The 14,265-nt window shown below is 44.3% G+C and overlaps 1 protein-coding gene and 1 pseudogene across 4 annotated transcripts in view; one reads left to right on the top strand and one right to left on the bottom strand.

The window, feature by feature from the left end:
- The first annotated feature begins 12 nt into the window (after positions 1–12).
- Positions 13–11,159, top strand: LOC129854191 (AFG3-like protein 1; annotated as a pseudogene).
- A 1,363-nt stretch (positions 11,160–12,522) lies between these two features.
- Positions 12,523–14,265, bottom strand: part of LOC129854193 (dysbindin domain-containing protein 1-like) — a 29,932-nt gene continuing 28,189 nt past the window's right edge. For all 4 annotated transcript variants that reach the window (XM_055920982.1, XM_055920984.1, XM_055920983.1 and 1 more), the window contains one exon: positions 12,523–13,639. In XM_055920982.1, the coding sequence (XP_055776957.1) occupies positions 13,567–13,639 (73 nt within the window). In that variant the 3' untranslated portion in view covers positions 12,523–13,566. The remainder of the gene's footprint in view (positions 13,640–14,265) is intronic.

The following is a 14,265-nucleotide window of genomic DNA, read 5'->3' as shown; positions in this document are numbered from 1 at the left end:
TTTAAATTATTTTACGTCAGGCATTATATACGGTTGTTGACTTGGTTTATCTCACTCGGCGTAATCGTAGCTAGTTTTAAACTGTTGAGTCTCGGGAGTTGATCCACGGCAATAGCGGGGATACTCTGCCTGCTCCAGCCGAAGTATGGTTCACATCATGGGGCTGCTTTCAGTGAGTGTTGTGCCCCTGCGGAACGGGGTGCAGGCTTGGGGCAGAGGCTGCGCAACCATCCATGCAGCTTCTCGCTATAGTAACTTTAGCTCATTATCGAAGGTAGGGTGTCATTTATTTAAATAATGCCGTCCGCCGTCAACTTGCAAAAGAACCATGTCATGCTACCACACAACATTGATGACAGATTTACAATATATTTAAAAATGCATGATTAAGCCTTGTTTGCCTTTACTTGATGAACTTTGTTATAAAGAGTTTCTTACATAAAGATCCCTTCCTTGCTTATGAAACATTTTCCCCTCATTAATCTCATAACATAGCGAGTTGCTGCGTTCTGTGGCGAAGGGGGCGTCTCAGCTGCAGCACATTGTGAGTCATGGCTAGAAGCGATCACTTCAGTTTTGATCAAATTAACGTCAGATTTGATTTTTCGTAGCAGGTTAGGATAATTTATTCAGCAGGTTGGGAGAATTAACCTATCATTTTAGGATAATTGGGTTAAGGTTAGGACAATTTGTTAGTGTTAGATCAAATGCAAAAAACTTTTGCAAATTTACTTTTGACGTAAATTTGACCAACTGGATCCTGTCGCAACGGTCTCGGAGCTTTTCGTATTATTCTAGCCTTGACCCAAATTGTGTGAAACATTCAAAGGCCTTTTGCCAAATCGATGCCTAACATAAATTCAATGAGTTAATCTGTTTATTAAGGACTTTAATATTATTTACTGTAATAATAATCAGTTTGCCTGCTTCAGTTATTATGTGTGGATGTGTTGTATATTCAATGAATAGTAAAAGGGGTAAAAATGATGCACACCCAAAAATGTTTTGTAGAGGGGCTGACTAACGGAGAGTAAACTATAAAAAGAAAGTCGGCTGCTATAACCATTTAAATGTTTGGGATCATAATTAGAATATTCAGTGAATAACATCTGAATAGTCTTCAACTGTGTATTGTTGAATATCAGTAGCCTGATGCAGATATTTTAACCCTTTCAAATATGAGATTCAAGGTAGGCTGTGTTAATCCAATCCTGCTCTCTCCTCAGTGTTCTGCATTAAAACGAATCAATCCCATGGGATTAAATCAATGCACTTTCACATTGGCTCGATTGCTCCGTTCCAAACCCCCACGAGGTAAATCACTCTAAAAACCAGGAATATGTTGATGTTATCATCTATGCATGTAATGACCATGGCAATTACAGATGACTGTGCAATTCATTTTTGTTGTTTGATTGTGTCCTACATCTTCAATCCCTATGCTAATTAGATGTTTTAATTGCTTCAGGATTTGAGAAGTTCTTCCCAAAGAGTGAGGACACTCCTGGAGTAAACAAATCATCTGAAGAGACCGGAGGTATGACTAATGGCCTATATCCTGTCTCTCTACTGGCACACTGTTCAAACACTGGGATGTCAATGATGGACAGCCAGTTGTCTGTGATTTAATTTATTTTGTCATTTTGCTTGTTTAGATGAGAAGAACAAAGAGACAGAATCTCAGGGCGGAGGAGAAGAGGGACCAAATGAAAGTGGCGAGAGAGAGAGGAAGAGAGGCGGAAGGAAGGATGAATCAGACTGGTGGACACACTTCCAGGTCTGTTTCAAAGCCTCCGCTTTCTACAGATCAGACATGTAAGCAAACAAGGTGTGCCTGTTTTCTCCACAGTAACAGCACTCTGTCATCACTCATGTTTGATTTTCCACCCCTTAATCTACCTGATCTGAACCAGAGACACTGCATAAACACGTCAGTCAATAATGCCTTGTTTGGCAGCCGTGTTAGGTAATTTATGAGAGAAGAAAGTTTAAAAAAAAGTTGTGTTTCTATTTCTAAAGGGCTGCTGTGTAAGAGGATAAAGGGTCACCTTTTATCATACTGCTAATGGGGGGGTTGACAGTTTGCATGAGAGGGAGGCAGACGCTGGCCAGATCACCACTCTGCTTGCTTCCACTCAGACACTGTGTCTGTGTGTGTTCGCTTGTGTGTGTGTTGATGAGACTTCTGTATACATCATTTCCACCCTGTTTCCCCTCTCATTGTTTTCTCTGAATCTGACAGAATGATTTCCCCTGGGATGAGAAGACCATGCGCAATGTCGCGATCGGATTCGCCGGCATGGCCTCTGCGTTCCTGTATTTCTACTTCCGAGAGACTGGGAAGGAAGTCTCCTGGAAGGACTTTGTAAATAGCTACCTGGCTAGAGGACTGGTGAGAGACAGGGGATATGGTTACTTTTCTTCACTAGTTACTATGTAATAACATTTTATAAGACCCATAAGTAAAGTATTATTGCATGTGTTTTCATGCCTGGAGCTGTTATGTCATTGTTTGTGTGTGGAACAGTGAGTCTGAGGTCTTCATTCTTTGATGTGTCTGGTGACAGGTGGACCGTCTGGAGGTAGTCAACAAACAGTATGTCAGAGTCATCCCAGTGCATGGAGTCAATACGTCAGAGGTGGTATGTACCAAATAATCACAGGGGAGACATTTGGGAGCCTTGTTTTTTTACACTATCCATAGGTCCCCTTTCTTTGGACTTCAAGACATGTACAGAGTTGACAAGTTAGTAAGATATGCATTTGGATTTAGATGTCTTATGTGCTTATGTTCCATAATGTTTTGCTTGGAATTTAACCAATGAGAAATGCCAACAGTTGTAAGTGTGTTCACATCCCCTTGTCTCTCTGTGTGTCACAGAGCTACCTGTGGTTCAACATCGGCAGCGTGGAGACGTTTGAAAGCAATCTAGTGCTGGCCCAGCAGGAGATGGGCCTGGAATCTACACACAGAGTACCTGTGATCTATGGAAGCGAGAGCGACGGGTGAGACATCATGAGGTCTAGGCCATGGGATGGGTGAGACATCATGAGGTCTAGGACATGGGATGGGTGAGACATCATGAGGTCTAGGCCATGGGATGGGCGAGACATCATGAGGTCTAGGACATGGGATGGGTGAGATCATGAGGTCTAGGACATGGGATGGGTGAGACATCATGAGGTCTAGGACATGGGATGGGTGAGACATCATGAGGTCTAGGACATGGGATGGGTGAGACATCATGAGGTCTAGGACATGGGATGGGTGAGACATCATGAGGTCTAGGACATGGGATGGGTGAGACATCATGAGGTCTAGGACATGGGATGGGTGAGACATCATGAGGTCTAGGACATGGGATGGGTGAGACATCATGAGGTCTAGGACATGGGATGGATGGAGAGCTGTGGGAACAGGAAGACTTTATTTGAATGTTGTTCAGATTAGGAGCTGTGGGGTTGGAGCTCATTTGAAGGTCTTCTCTATCATGCGCTCACTGACCCTGGATATGTTGATAGATTGATTGGCCCCTTAATGCTAATCTCTCCTCTCTTTTATTTATATATAGTACTTTCCTGATGAGCATTCTTCCAACCCTGTTGCTGGTTGGCTTCCTGCTCTTCACCATGCGCCAGGGACCAATGGCAGGAGGCCGTGGCGGAGGGCGGGGCAACCCCTTCAGCCAAGCTGGAGATCCTAGAGTTTATCAACTTCCTGAAGAACCCCCGGCAGTACCAGGACCTGGGGGCCAAGATCCCCAAGGTAACTCTTTCCTTAGATACCATACCAGCATCTGAAACACTACTCAGATTACCCTGTTGTACAGGATGATGCCCACCAAGAGAAAAAATAGCAGTGTGTTGAATTTCATGGCCATGTCAGGAAAACACTGTGCAGTTGAATTTGTCTATGCAGAATGACGAGCTGAGATTATAGTTAATTGGCTGTTTGTTTGCATAGACATTTCCTTTGCATCTCAGTTACTCTAACCTCTCTAACCTGACATTTCCTTTGCATCTCAGCACTCTAACCTCCAAGTACTCACAAGAGTGTCCACTTATACCAGCTATGACCATGTGCTTCCCAGGGTGCAGTGTTGTCGGGTCCCCCCGGCTCAGGGAAGACCCTGCTAGCCAAGGCCACAGCCGGAGAGGCCAATGTCCCCTTCATCACCGTCAACGGATCTGAGTTCCAGGAGATGTTTGTTGGCGTGGGCCCAGCCAGGGTGAGTACTAGCCCAGGGGAGAGGGGAGGAAGACGGACAGTTGGATTACAGGGTGGATTTCTGTTAGCTTTTCCTCTTTGTCTAAATATTTGCTTTGAGGTCACGCACTTGTTTCACTCATCTATGGGAATAAATACATGACTCTCTGAATCATTGTATTGACATGAGTTTTATACAATAAGCATGATAAACTTTGCTAAAGTGTTGATTTGTTGTGCTGTGGACCTACCCAGTATTGTAACCCATGCCTTTCCTTTTTCCAGGTGAGGGATATGTTTGCCATGGCCCGTAAGAACGCTCCCTGCATCCTGTTCATCGATGAGATAGATGCTGTGGGCAGGAAGAGAGGCAGAGGGAACTTTGTGGGACAGAGTGAGCAGGAGAACACACTCAACCAGCTGCTAGTGGAGATGGGTGGTAGGTCTGGTTTGGTGGTCTTACACTGGTTAAATGAAGTTTAAATGAAGCAAAAAAAAGGGAAATGATTCCCAAAGACACGCAATGAATGTGCCATGTTTAATTAACCATAGTTATCGGTGTCCTGTTTATTATGTGACCCTTCTATACAATCTTAACTGTTTTTTTCCCATCGCTTCTCTGTTGGGTCTGTAGGGTTCAACACCAGCACTAACGTGGTCGTCTTGGCTGGGACCAACCGACCAGACATCCTGGACCCAGCACTGATGAGACCTGGGCGCTTCGACAGACAGATTTACATAGGTACAGTCAGTCCACTCCATAAATAAAGTCTGTGTGGCCTGGAACTGTTTATTTCTGTCATAGCTCTCTGTTCTGTCATAGCTCTCTGTTCTGTCATAGCTCTCTGTTCTGTCATAGCTCTCTGTTCTGTCATAGCTCTCTGTTCTGTCATAGCTCTCTGTTCTGTTATAGCTCTCTGTTCTGTCATAGCTCTCTGTTCTGTCATAGCTCTCTGTTCTGTCAAGGATCTAAATACTGTAGTAGGTACAGATAGTCTGTAACAATGGCTGTGTTGATTTTTGGCGACAGGTAGAGACAGATTATGTCCTGCAAAAGTTAGACTATCAGACAATTCATTGGCCCCTCTTTCAGAGTCCAGCTCTATCAGTACCTCACATATACAGGGCTGCAGGTAGCCTAGTGGTTAGAGTGTTGGACTGAAAGGTTGCAAGATTGAATCCCGAGCTGACAAGGTACAAATCTGTCATTCTACCCCTGAACAAGGCAGTTAACCCACTGTTCCTAGGCCGTCATTGAAAATAAGAATTTGTTCTTAACTGACTTGCCTAGTTAAATAAAGGTAAAAAAATATATATATTCTAGATATAAGCCACAGTATGTGGATGCTGCTACCTAGCCGCTGTACGGTATACACAATGCTGTCTATTTCTACAGTAAAGGGTACTTTAACAGTGCTTTATCAGTGTGTTCAGTACTGTGATTCAAAGAGCATAGTTTACCTGGATTGAACATGGTTATCTGGATTAGAGTCCCCAGGATTAACGTGGCGTTAGCGTTGCTTTCTTTGCTCTGGTGTTCTGGCTCTGCTCTCTGACAACTCTTCCTCTCTGGTCAACAGCCCACAAACAGAATGTGTTTTCTGCCCTGTCGTTGGATTAGCATCTTCAGCGCAGTCTATTGAGGGTTTACCCAGCCTGAGCCGGCCGGCATAGCTCATGACATTAGCACGCCATGTCTGTCAAGTTCCGCCTCTCCTGACCTGACCCCCATTACCATAGTAACGAGCTAACCTGGCCCTGTGAGTTTGGGGAAAGGAGTTTGACCTGAACAGGAAAAACTCAGTGCTATAAATTCTAACTAGAGCCCAGAGTTTTTCGCTGTTGGGTCCTGTGGTCATTGAGAACTCCTGGTCCATATTCTAGTCCCAGACAGCCCTGGCTGAAATTAATGTGGTTAATATACAGAGGCTTTTTTTGTCACCTTTCCTTGGGTAGTGAAACCAATTCCTACAGCCCTTGCCGACATGATTAGAATTTGACATGACTCCATTTCAGCAATGCAGTAAAAGCTTGCCTGGTGTTTGTCCTCGCAATTAGTCCTTGTTATCAAGCCATTTTAGAAGTGGAAACTTGAAGTGCACAGAGATTTAAAAAAAAACATATTTTTGGTCACATTCTTGGCAAAAGTACAGGTGCAGAAGCACTGACTGTGCAAAATGTTTTTGCCATCAGTACTATCATAACTTGCCTAATTGCGTTATGTGTCGATAGCGGTCTGATTTGAGCTGTGCCCAACATTGCAGTAACATGTTATGTCAGCTGTGTGGATGTGGTTGTACTCTCTGTGAGTGAGGTGAGATGGCTGATCTAGGTTATTTCTTACGGCTGGGATCCAGTTTCCCCCCAAGTCCAGTCCAGCTGCACAATGGTAGGCAGCTCTGACCTGGCCTCACTGGCCTGCATTCTTCTGTCTGTCATGGAAACTAACTGCAGCCTGAGCGAGAGCTTCTATAAACCGAAGGGTTATGTAACCGGGGACAGTAACCATTAGGGATAGGAGGCAAGCTGCTCCCCTGGGCTCTCTGACTAGGGTGTCAATATTTTCCCTCTTCCTCTCCAGCCTGAGCCAGTGATCCGTTTCCATAAATATGTTACACTTCCTCCCTGTCAAACCTGATCCCCATCTCTTTCCCTTTCTGTCCCTACTCTAATTCAAATTCTCTTTCTCTCTCTTCTTCTCCTCTCAGGTCCACCAGACATAAAGGGCAGAGCGTCCATCTTTAGTGGTCCATCTGAGGCCTCTGAAGCTGGACTCCAGTATAGACTCTGAAGCTTTGGCCAGGAAACTAGCTCCCCTCACACCTGGCTTCACTGGTGAGTGCAGGGCCAGGTGTGCTTGTCTGTGTGCATTTTGACAGCTAGCTGTGTAAGGGATGGTTCAGATTTTGGAAATGAAGCCCTTTATCTACTTCCATAGAGTCAGATGAACTCATGGATACCATTCTTATGTCTCCGTGTCCAGTAGGAAGGAAGTTAGAGGTGGCTTTGCAGGCCAATGCTAACTAGCATTAGCGAGACTTTGACTTTGCACTAGCTTTACCCAAATACTTCCAGTCTTTGTGATAATCTAGTTAGAATTTGCTCGCGAGGGAAGTAGATAAAGGGATTAATTTCCCAAATCCCGAACTATCCTTTTAAAAGTAATGATGACATTAACACAGGACATGGTTCTGTCAACATACAGGAGCTGATATTGCCAACGTGTGTAATGAGGCGGCCCTGATAGCAGCACGCTACCTTAACGAGTCTATCAACGTCAATCACTTTGAGCAGGCCATCGAGAGGGTCATCAGAGGTAAGCCACTGTCACTGGGGGATGGTGGGGGGAGTGGATGTCAGGGGTCAGGGCTCCAACAGGGAGTTAATCTTTGGAATGTAACTGTCAGACTGGCTGGTGTTGACATGACCTTCCTGCCCTGTCTGTCGGGGCCAGTGAGGCCACTCTTTTACTCCTGAACAAGTGACCAAGCCCCCTCCCCTAACACACACATGTGCAGCCTTGAGACATGAAACTCACACACACTTTGTGGTAGTAAACATGCCCTCCTTTCCCCCCAGGCCTGGAGAAGAAGACCCAGGTACTACAGCCATTAGAGAAGACCACTGTAGCATACCACGAGGCTGGCCATGCTGTGGTGGGCTGGTACCTGAAACACGCTGACCCTCTGCTCAAGGTGTGCGCCCATCTCCTCCCCTCTTTCCTCCTCAATAACATTCTCTTCTACCCTCTCTTCTATTACCTTTTATCCCCACCCACTGTCTCTTCTCTGTCCTTACTGTCCCTGTTCTGCTTATCCTACCTACCCCTCAATTTCACCCTGAGCAGAATGTAGGATCTTACCTGTTTGTTTCCTCTCCTGTCCCAGGTGTCAATCATCCCCCGGGGGAAGGGTTTGGGGTATGCTCAGTACCTCCCTAAGGAGCAGTACCTGTTCACTCGGGAGCAGCTGTTTGACAGGATGTGTATGATGCTGGGGGGACGTGTGGCAGAGCAGGTATTTTTTGGGAAGATCACCACAGGGGCACAGGATGACCTCCGGAAGGTCACGCAGTCTGCCTACGCACAGGTAAATGCGCGCACACACACACACACACTCTAATTAACCTCTCTCTCTCCCCCTCGATCCCTCAGGTGGTTCAGTTTGGGATGAGTGAGGTGGTGGGCCAGGTGTCTTTTGAGCTCCCCAGGCAGGGAGAGATGGTGATGGAGAAGCCTTACAGCGAGCCCACAGCCCAGCTCATAGACCAGGAGGTCCGCTCACTCATCGACGCTGCCTTCCAACGCACACAGCGGCTCATCACTGAGAAGAGAGACGTGGTAGAGAAGGTGAGGGGGATAGAGAGGGGTATGTAGGAGAGACATAGTGACAGAAGAGGGACATATGGAGAGGGCTAGAGAGAGGTGGTCCAAATCTCTTAACCCTAAGAGGGGTCCCGCATCCCGGAGTCGCCTCTTCACTGTTGTTGAGACTGGTGTTTTGCGGGTAATATTTAATGAAGCTGCCAGTTGAGGACTTGAGGCATCGGTTTCTCAAACTAGACACTAATGTGCTTGTCCTCTTGCTCAGTTGTGCACCGGGGCCTCCCACTCCTCTTTCTATTCTGGTTAGAGCCAGTTTGCACTGTTCTGTGAAGGGTGTAGTACAAGATCTTCAGTTTCTTGGCAATTTCTTGCATGGAATAGCCTCTATTTCTCAGAACAATAATAGACTGACGAGTTTCAGAAGAAAGTCCTTTGTTTTTGGCCATTTTGAACATGTAATCAAATGCTGATGCTCAACTAGTCTAAAGAAGGCCAGTTTTGTTGCTTCTTTAATCAGAACAACGGTTTTCTGATCAGAACAACAGAATGAGTTTTTCCCCACAAAAGGGATTTATTACAGACAGAAAAAGTCCTCAGTTTCAAAACTATGGAATCATGTAGTAACCAAAACAAAATGTATTTTGATTTATTTAACACTTTGTTTTGGTTACTACATGATTCCATATGTGTTATTTCATAGTTTTGATATATTCACTATTTTTCTACAATGTAGAAAATAGTAAAAAATAAAAATAAAAAAAGAAGAAGAAAAAAACTCTTCAATGAGTAGGTATGTATGAACTTTTGTCTGGTATTATATATCTCCATAGCAACGCCAGCCGAGCCATGCTTACTTCCACACCCCTGTAGAAACCCTGTAGAGGGGTTTTGGTTTCCACTTCTCAGAATAGAGGGTATTTGGGTTTTGGGAGAAGTAATGAGATGATGTCGTACCGATCTGCATTGCACTTTCTGAAGGTTGTTTTTGAACCTTTTACTGCTGAAAATAAAGGTGTCACTACTTCACTCAATCTCAGTATTTCTGACCAGTTTTGGAACTCCGCAATTGCCTACGTTGATTCATGGATTTATACAGAAAATTAGCATTGTTACACTCCGGACCATATATATGAACAAATATATTTCTACTTCTATGCCTAGTTGTGTGGGTTACCGTAAACAAAAAATATGATGTATTTAGAGTATATTCCAGATGTCTTGGTGTAGCCTAAACTGTGTTTAAATTCCAATCCTGCTTTTCTGCCTGATTTGACTGACTGCTGGTTCTTGTGGCTCAGTTTATCTAGTGATCTTGCTTAAAGTCCTATAAGGAATGTGTATATGACTGTTTCAATGCAACAACAAAAAAGTCAACACTAAAATACATCCAGAAATGTTTAGTTTGCTATGTGATATATTATCAACATCTGACATTCACCAATAAAATCAAGAATTTATGTCCCAGTGTGAATGCATATCTATGAGTTGTTGTTATTATTAGTTATCTGACCTCACAGTGCTGTAAGGATGACTTAAATCAGGAGTATTTGTGCCACTGGTTATACTGGATGTGAAATCCCATTGCATAGGAACAGGGGGCACATTTTGATTTGATTTACATACAGTAGTGTACAGGTAATTGCCAAAATGAAGGAAACATCAACATAGTGGCTTAGTAGAGTGCTTGGTCACCACGAGCCAGAACAGCTTCAGTGCACCTTGGCACAGATTCTACAAGTGTCTGAAACTCTACTGGAGGGATGTGACACCATTCTTACACGAGAAATTCCATAATTTGGAATTGTTTTGTTGATGGTGGTGGAAAATGCTGTCTCAGGTGCTGCTTCAGAATCTCCCATAAGTGTTCAATTAGGTTGAGATCCAGTTACTGAGATGGCCATGGCATATAGTTTACATTGTTTTAATGCTCATCAAACCATTCAGTGAGCACTCCTGCCCTGTGGATGGTAGCCAAAAAGAATGGCTTTCCCAGCAATATTATGCATGAGCCTCAGCATGATGGGATTTTAATTGCTTAATTAACTCACGAAGGACACCTGTGTGGAAGCATCTGCTTTCTGTATACTTTCTATTACTCATTCCTCATGTTTCCTTTATTTTGGCAGTTACATGTACACAGTCCATGCCTCTGTGTCTTGGTGGCTGGTGGCACCTTAATTGGGGAGGATGGGCTCATAGTAATGGCTGCAACTGAATAAATGAAATGGTATTTGTATTTCTTATGGATCCCCATTATCTGCTGCCAAGGATACCATTCCATTCACTCCATTTCAGCCATTATTATGAGCTGTCCTCCCCTCAGCAGCCTCCTGTGGCTCCTATATATATGGTTCATATAAATGTGGCTACTTTGCTGTTATTCTGGCTGCACTTTTTGATGTGACTGTAAATTAGCCGTAGTTGGCTAGCTAGCAAGCAAGGGATAAGACGTTGCCAGCCAGTACGGCAATGGAACATTTAGAACGACTGGGTTGCTTCTCTGTCAACAGAACCGATAGAACGAACGACCAGCCGGCTTGTGTAGCAACCCTAGATTTGTGTCGGGAAGGATGAATATCTGTATCTTGTCGAAGGATGAAATAGTATGAATAAATTCATCGAAATAAGGTTTTTAATGAAATTGTCAGTCATTATTTGAATATCAAATCTAATTTTATTGGTCACATACACATGGTTAGCAGATTTTATTCCGAGTGTAGCGAAATGCTTGTGCTTCTAGTTCCGACAATGCAGCAATATCTAACAAGTAATATCTAACAATTCCACAACTACCTAATACACACAAATCTAAGTAAAGGGATGGAATAAGAATATGTACATATAAATATATGGATGAGCAATGACCGAGTGGCATAGGCAAGATGCAATAGATGGTGTAAAATACAGTATATACAAGATATGTAAACATCATTATTAAAGTGGCATTAATAAAGTGACTAGTGATCCATTTGTTAGATTGGCCAATGATTTTAAGTCTGTATGTAGGCAGCAGCCTCTCTGTGTTAGTGATGGCTGTTTAACAGTCTGATGGCCTTGAGATAGAAGCTTTTTTTCAGTCTCTTAGCCTCAGCTTTGATGCACCTGTACTGACCTCGCCTTCTGGATGGTAGCGGGGTGAACAGGCAGTGGCTTGGGTGGTTGTTGTCCTTAATGATCTTTTTGGCCTTCCTGTGACGTCGGGTGCTGTAGGTGTCCTGGAGGGCAGGTAGTTTGCCCCTGGTGATGCGTTGTGCAGACCGTACCACCCTCTGGAGAGCCCATAATATGTTGGTAACCCGTTTTATACAAGTGATAAAGCCCTCAAAGCCAGTGTTTGGAGGATATTTTGGCACGGGTTGCCAGCCCTCCACTTCGTCTCGGGTCTAACACCTGTACCAATATATCCTCCAAACACCAGCTTCTTGGACATTATCACTTAAATAATGCACGCTCTAGAATGTACTTCAAGCCAATCAGAAACAAGTATTAAAAAACGCCATGGTATAAAGCTGTTTATGGATATGTGTATGACTGTATACTGTAAGTCTATCTGCATTCCCCACTTTATTCTGTTCTGACCTATCTGCTCAGTTAGGAACCTGCAGTCACGATTTAAAAAGCATACATTTTAAACCTCTACAGAGCTGCAAGAGCCCATTGATTTTGGCGAAGCTGACAAGAGTAAATTAAAGTTATTCCTTTGAACATTTAAACATTATTGCTATTCAATACTTCTCTGTCCACTGTGTGATTAAGTGTGTACTCTGAAGTATTTCAATGTGGTTTCAATTGAACTGTTTTCATGTTGCTGATGCTGGTGTTCTTCCCCAGTGTTCCTGGCAGGAATCCGAGAGAGTTTGTGTGTTTGGTCTGTTGAGCATAAATAATGGAAAGTTCAGACTGCTGTTCGTAATACCCTATCAGACAACCTACAGCTGCACAATGTTTGGTTAGTGCTCTAACGCAAAAATCCCCCACAGAGAAAATTCACTTTGTTTGCATGAAATTCTTTATTTTTTTCACCACCCATCCCCACATCTCTTGGTTTGGCAAAGGACAAGATCCACAGTGTTGAATGTAATGTTGGTGAGAAGGGCTGCTGTCGTATCTCATATCATATCTGCAAATACATTTAGTTTACTGTGGCCACACCGGTTTCCTCTCAGGTAGAGAGAGGTAGAAGAAGAGAGAGAGAGGATGGAAAGAAAAGAGAGCGATGGAGAGTGGCCCCACTGAAACGCTACCCATTGCCTCCTGTTAGTTACAACCTACAGAAAGCCTGCAGAAAGTAATTCAGAGAGAGCAGATGGCCCTGGCACTTTAAGGAAGAACATTGTGCAATAGATTCAGGTTGGACTCTTATTCTAATTACAAAGAAGACTTCCAGATTGCCTGCTGTACTATCGCATAATGACATCCATATTCCAGTAATTTATTTGACTGGAGTGGGTATTCTCGTTAACTTTGCCACATGATATTTTGTAGCCGAGGTTGTCACAGATTTCAGGGTCCGTCCCACCTCTCCAAACCTACTCTCCCACCCCTAAGATGCTGCAGGGATGGGGAGGCTTTTGACCAAGCATTCTCCCCACACTGGGACAGCCTTATACCCTGTTGTTCACCCCAAACAAAGCCTCAAAATGCACACTGGCCCTCCAGTGTTTTGTGCCAGTGGAACCCCTTGCATGGAAAACACAATAATAGTATGTGTGTACGTGTGTGTGATTTTGTGTGTGTTTCACTCACAGACATCGTTTCATGTTAAGTTTATAATACAGTGCACAGCGTCGAGAGCTCAGTCTGTCTATAGTGTCTTTAGCACCATGGTTGTCTCAGTGCCCGGCGCAGGGGTTGGGTCAGTTGGTGTGGTCTCTGTGTCCGCTCTCGGTGTTTCCGCTCTGGGCCTCTCTCTTTCCGGGCCCTGGGCCTCTCCTCCAGACCCACAGGCTCTCAGGGCTGCTTAGGCCTCTCCAGCTTCATTAAGGGCTCTGCGGTGGTGTCGGAGTCGCTGTGGTGCTTCCTCTCCCTGCGGGGCTCAGACTTGCTGCAACGGGTCCACGAGGGGGAGCGCATGTAACCTCCTCTGGGCAGGGGTGGCTGTTGGTGGCCTGGGGATGATAATGAGGAGAAGGGTCAAGCTATGCACATGACATACATGTGATGAGAGGGTGGGTAAGTTATGGATCACACACATACAGACATGCACGTCTCTTAACCACAAACATAAAAGTCATGTACACACAAGGTGAGGTCAAAGTGCACGCCGCTCACGTATCCTGATATTCTTATGGGAAAAAAACAGCCTAGGGGACATGTATGTTGTGAACCGCTCTATACAGCTCAAACATGCTGACCACGTAACCCAGAGGCCCTGGATTAAGTTTCCGCACCTTCCTGTCTGTCACGTATAGCATATACACTGAGTGGACAAACCATTAGGAACATTTCCATGACATAGACTGACCAGGTGAAATCTATGATCCCTTATTGTTATCCCTTGTTAAATCCACTTCAATCTGTGTAGGTGAAGGGGAGGAGACAGGTTAAAGAAATATTATATATTTTTAAGCCTTGAGACATGGATTGTGTGTGTGTGCCATTTAGAGGGTGAATGGGAAAGACAACATTTGAAAGTGCCTTTGAACAGGATATGGTAGTAGGTGCCAGGCGCACTGGTTTGACTGTGTCAAGAACTGCAACGCTGCTGGGTATTTCACGCTCAACAGTTTCCCAT

Source organism: Salvelinus fontinalis, chromosome 4, assembly GCF_029448725.1.
Source record: "Salvelinus fontinalis isolate EN_2023a chromosome 4, ASM2944872v1, whole genome shotgun sequence".
NCBI classification, from domain to species: Eukaryota; Metazoa; Chordata; class Actinopteri; order Salmoniformes; family Salmonidae; genus Salvelinus; species Salvelinus fontinalis.
The sequence above is the reverse complement of the archived record's forward strand: the minus strand, read 5'-3'. Positions and strand labels throughout refer to the sequence as shown.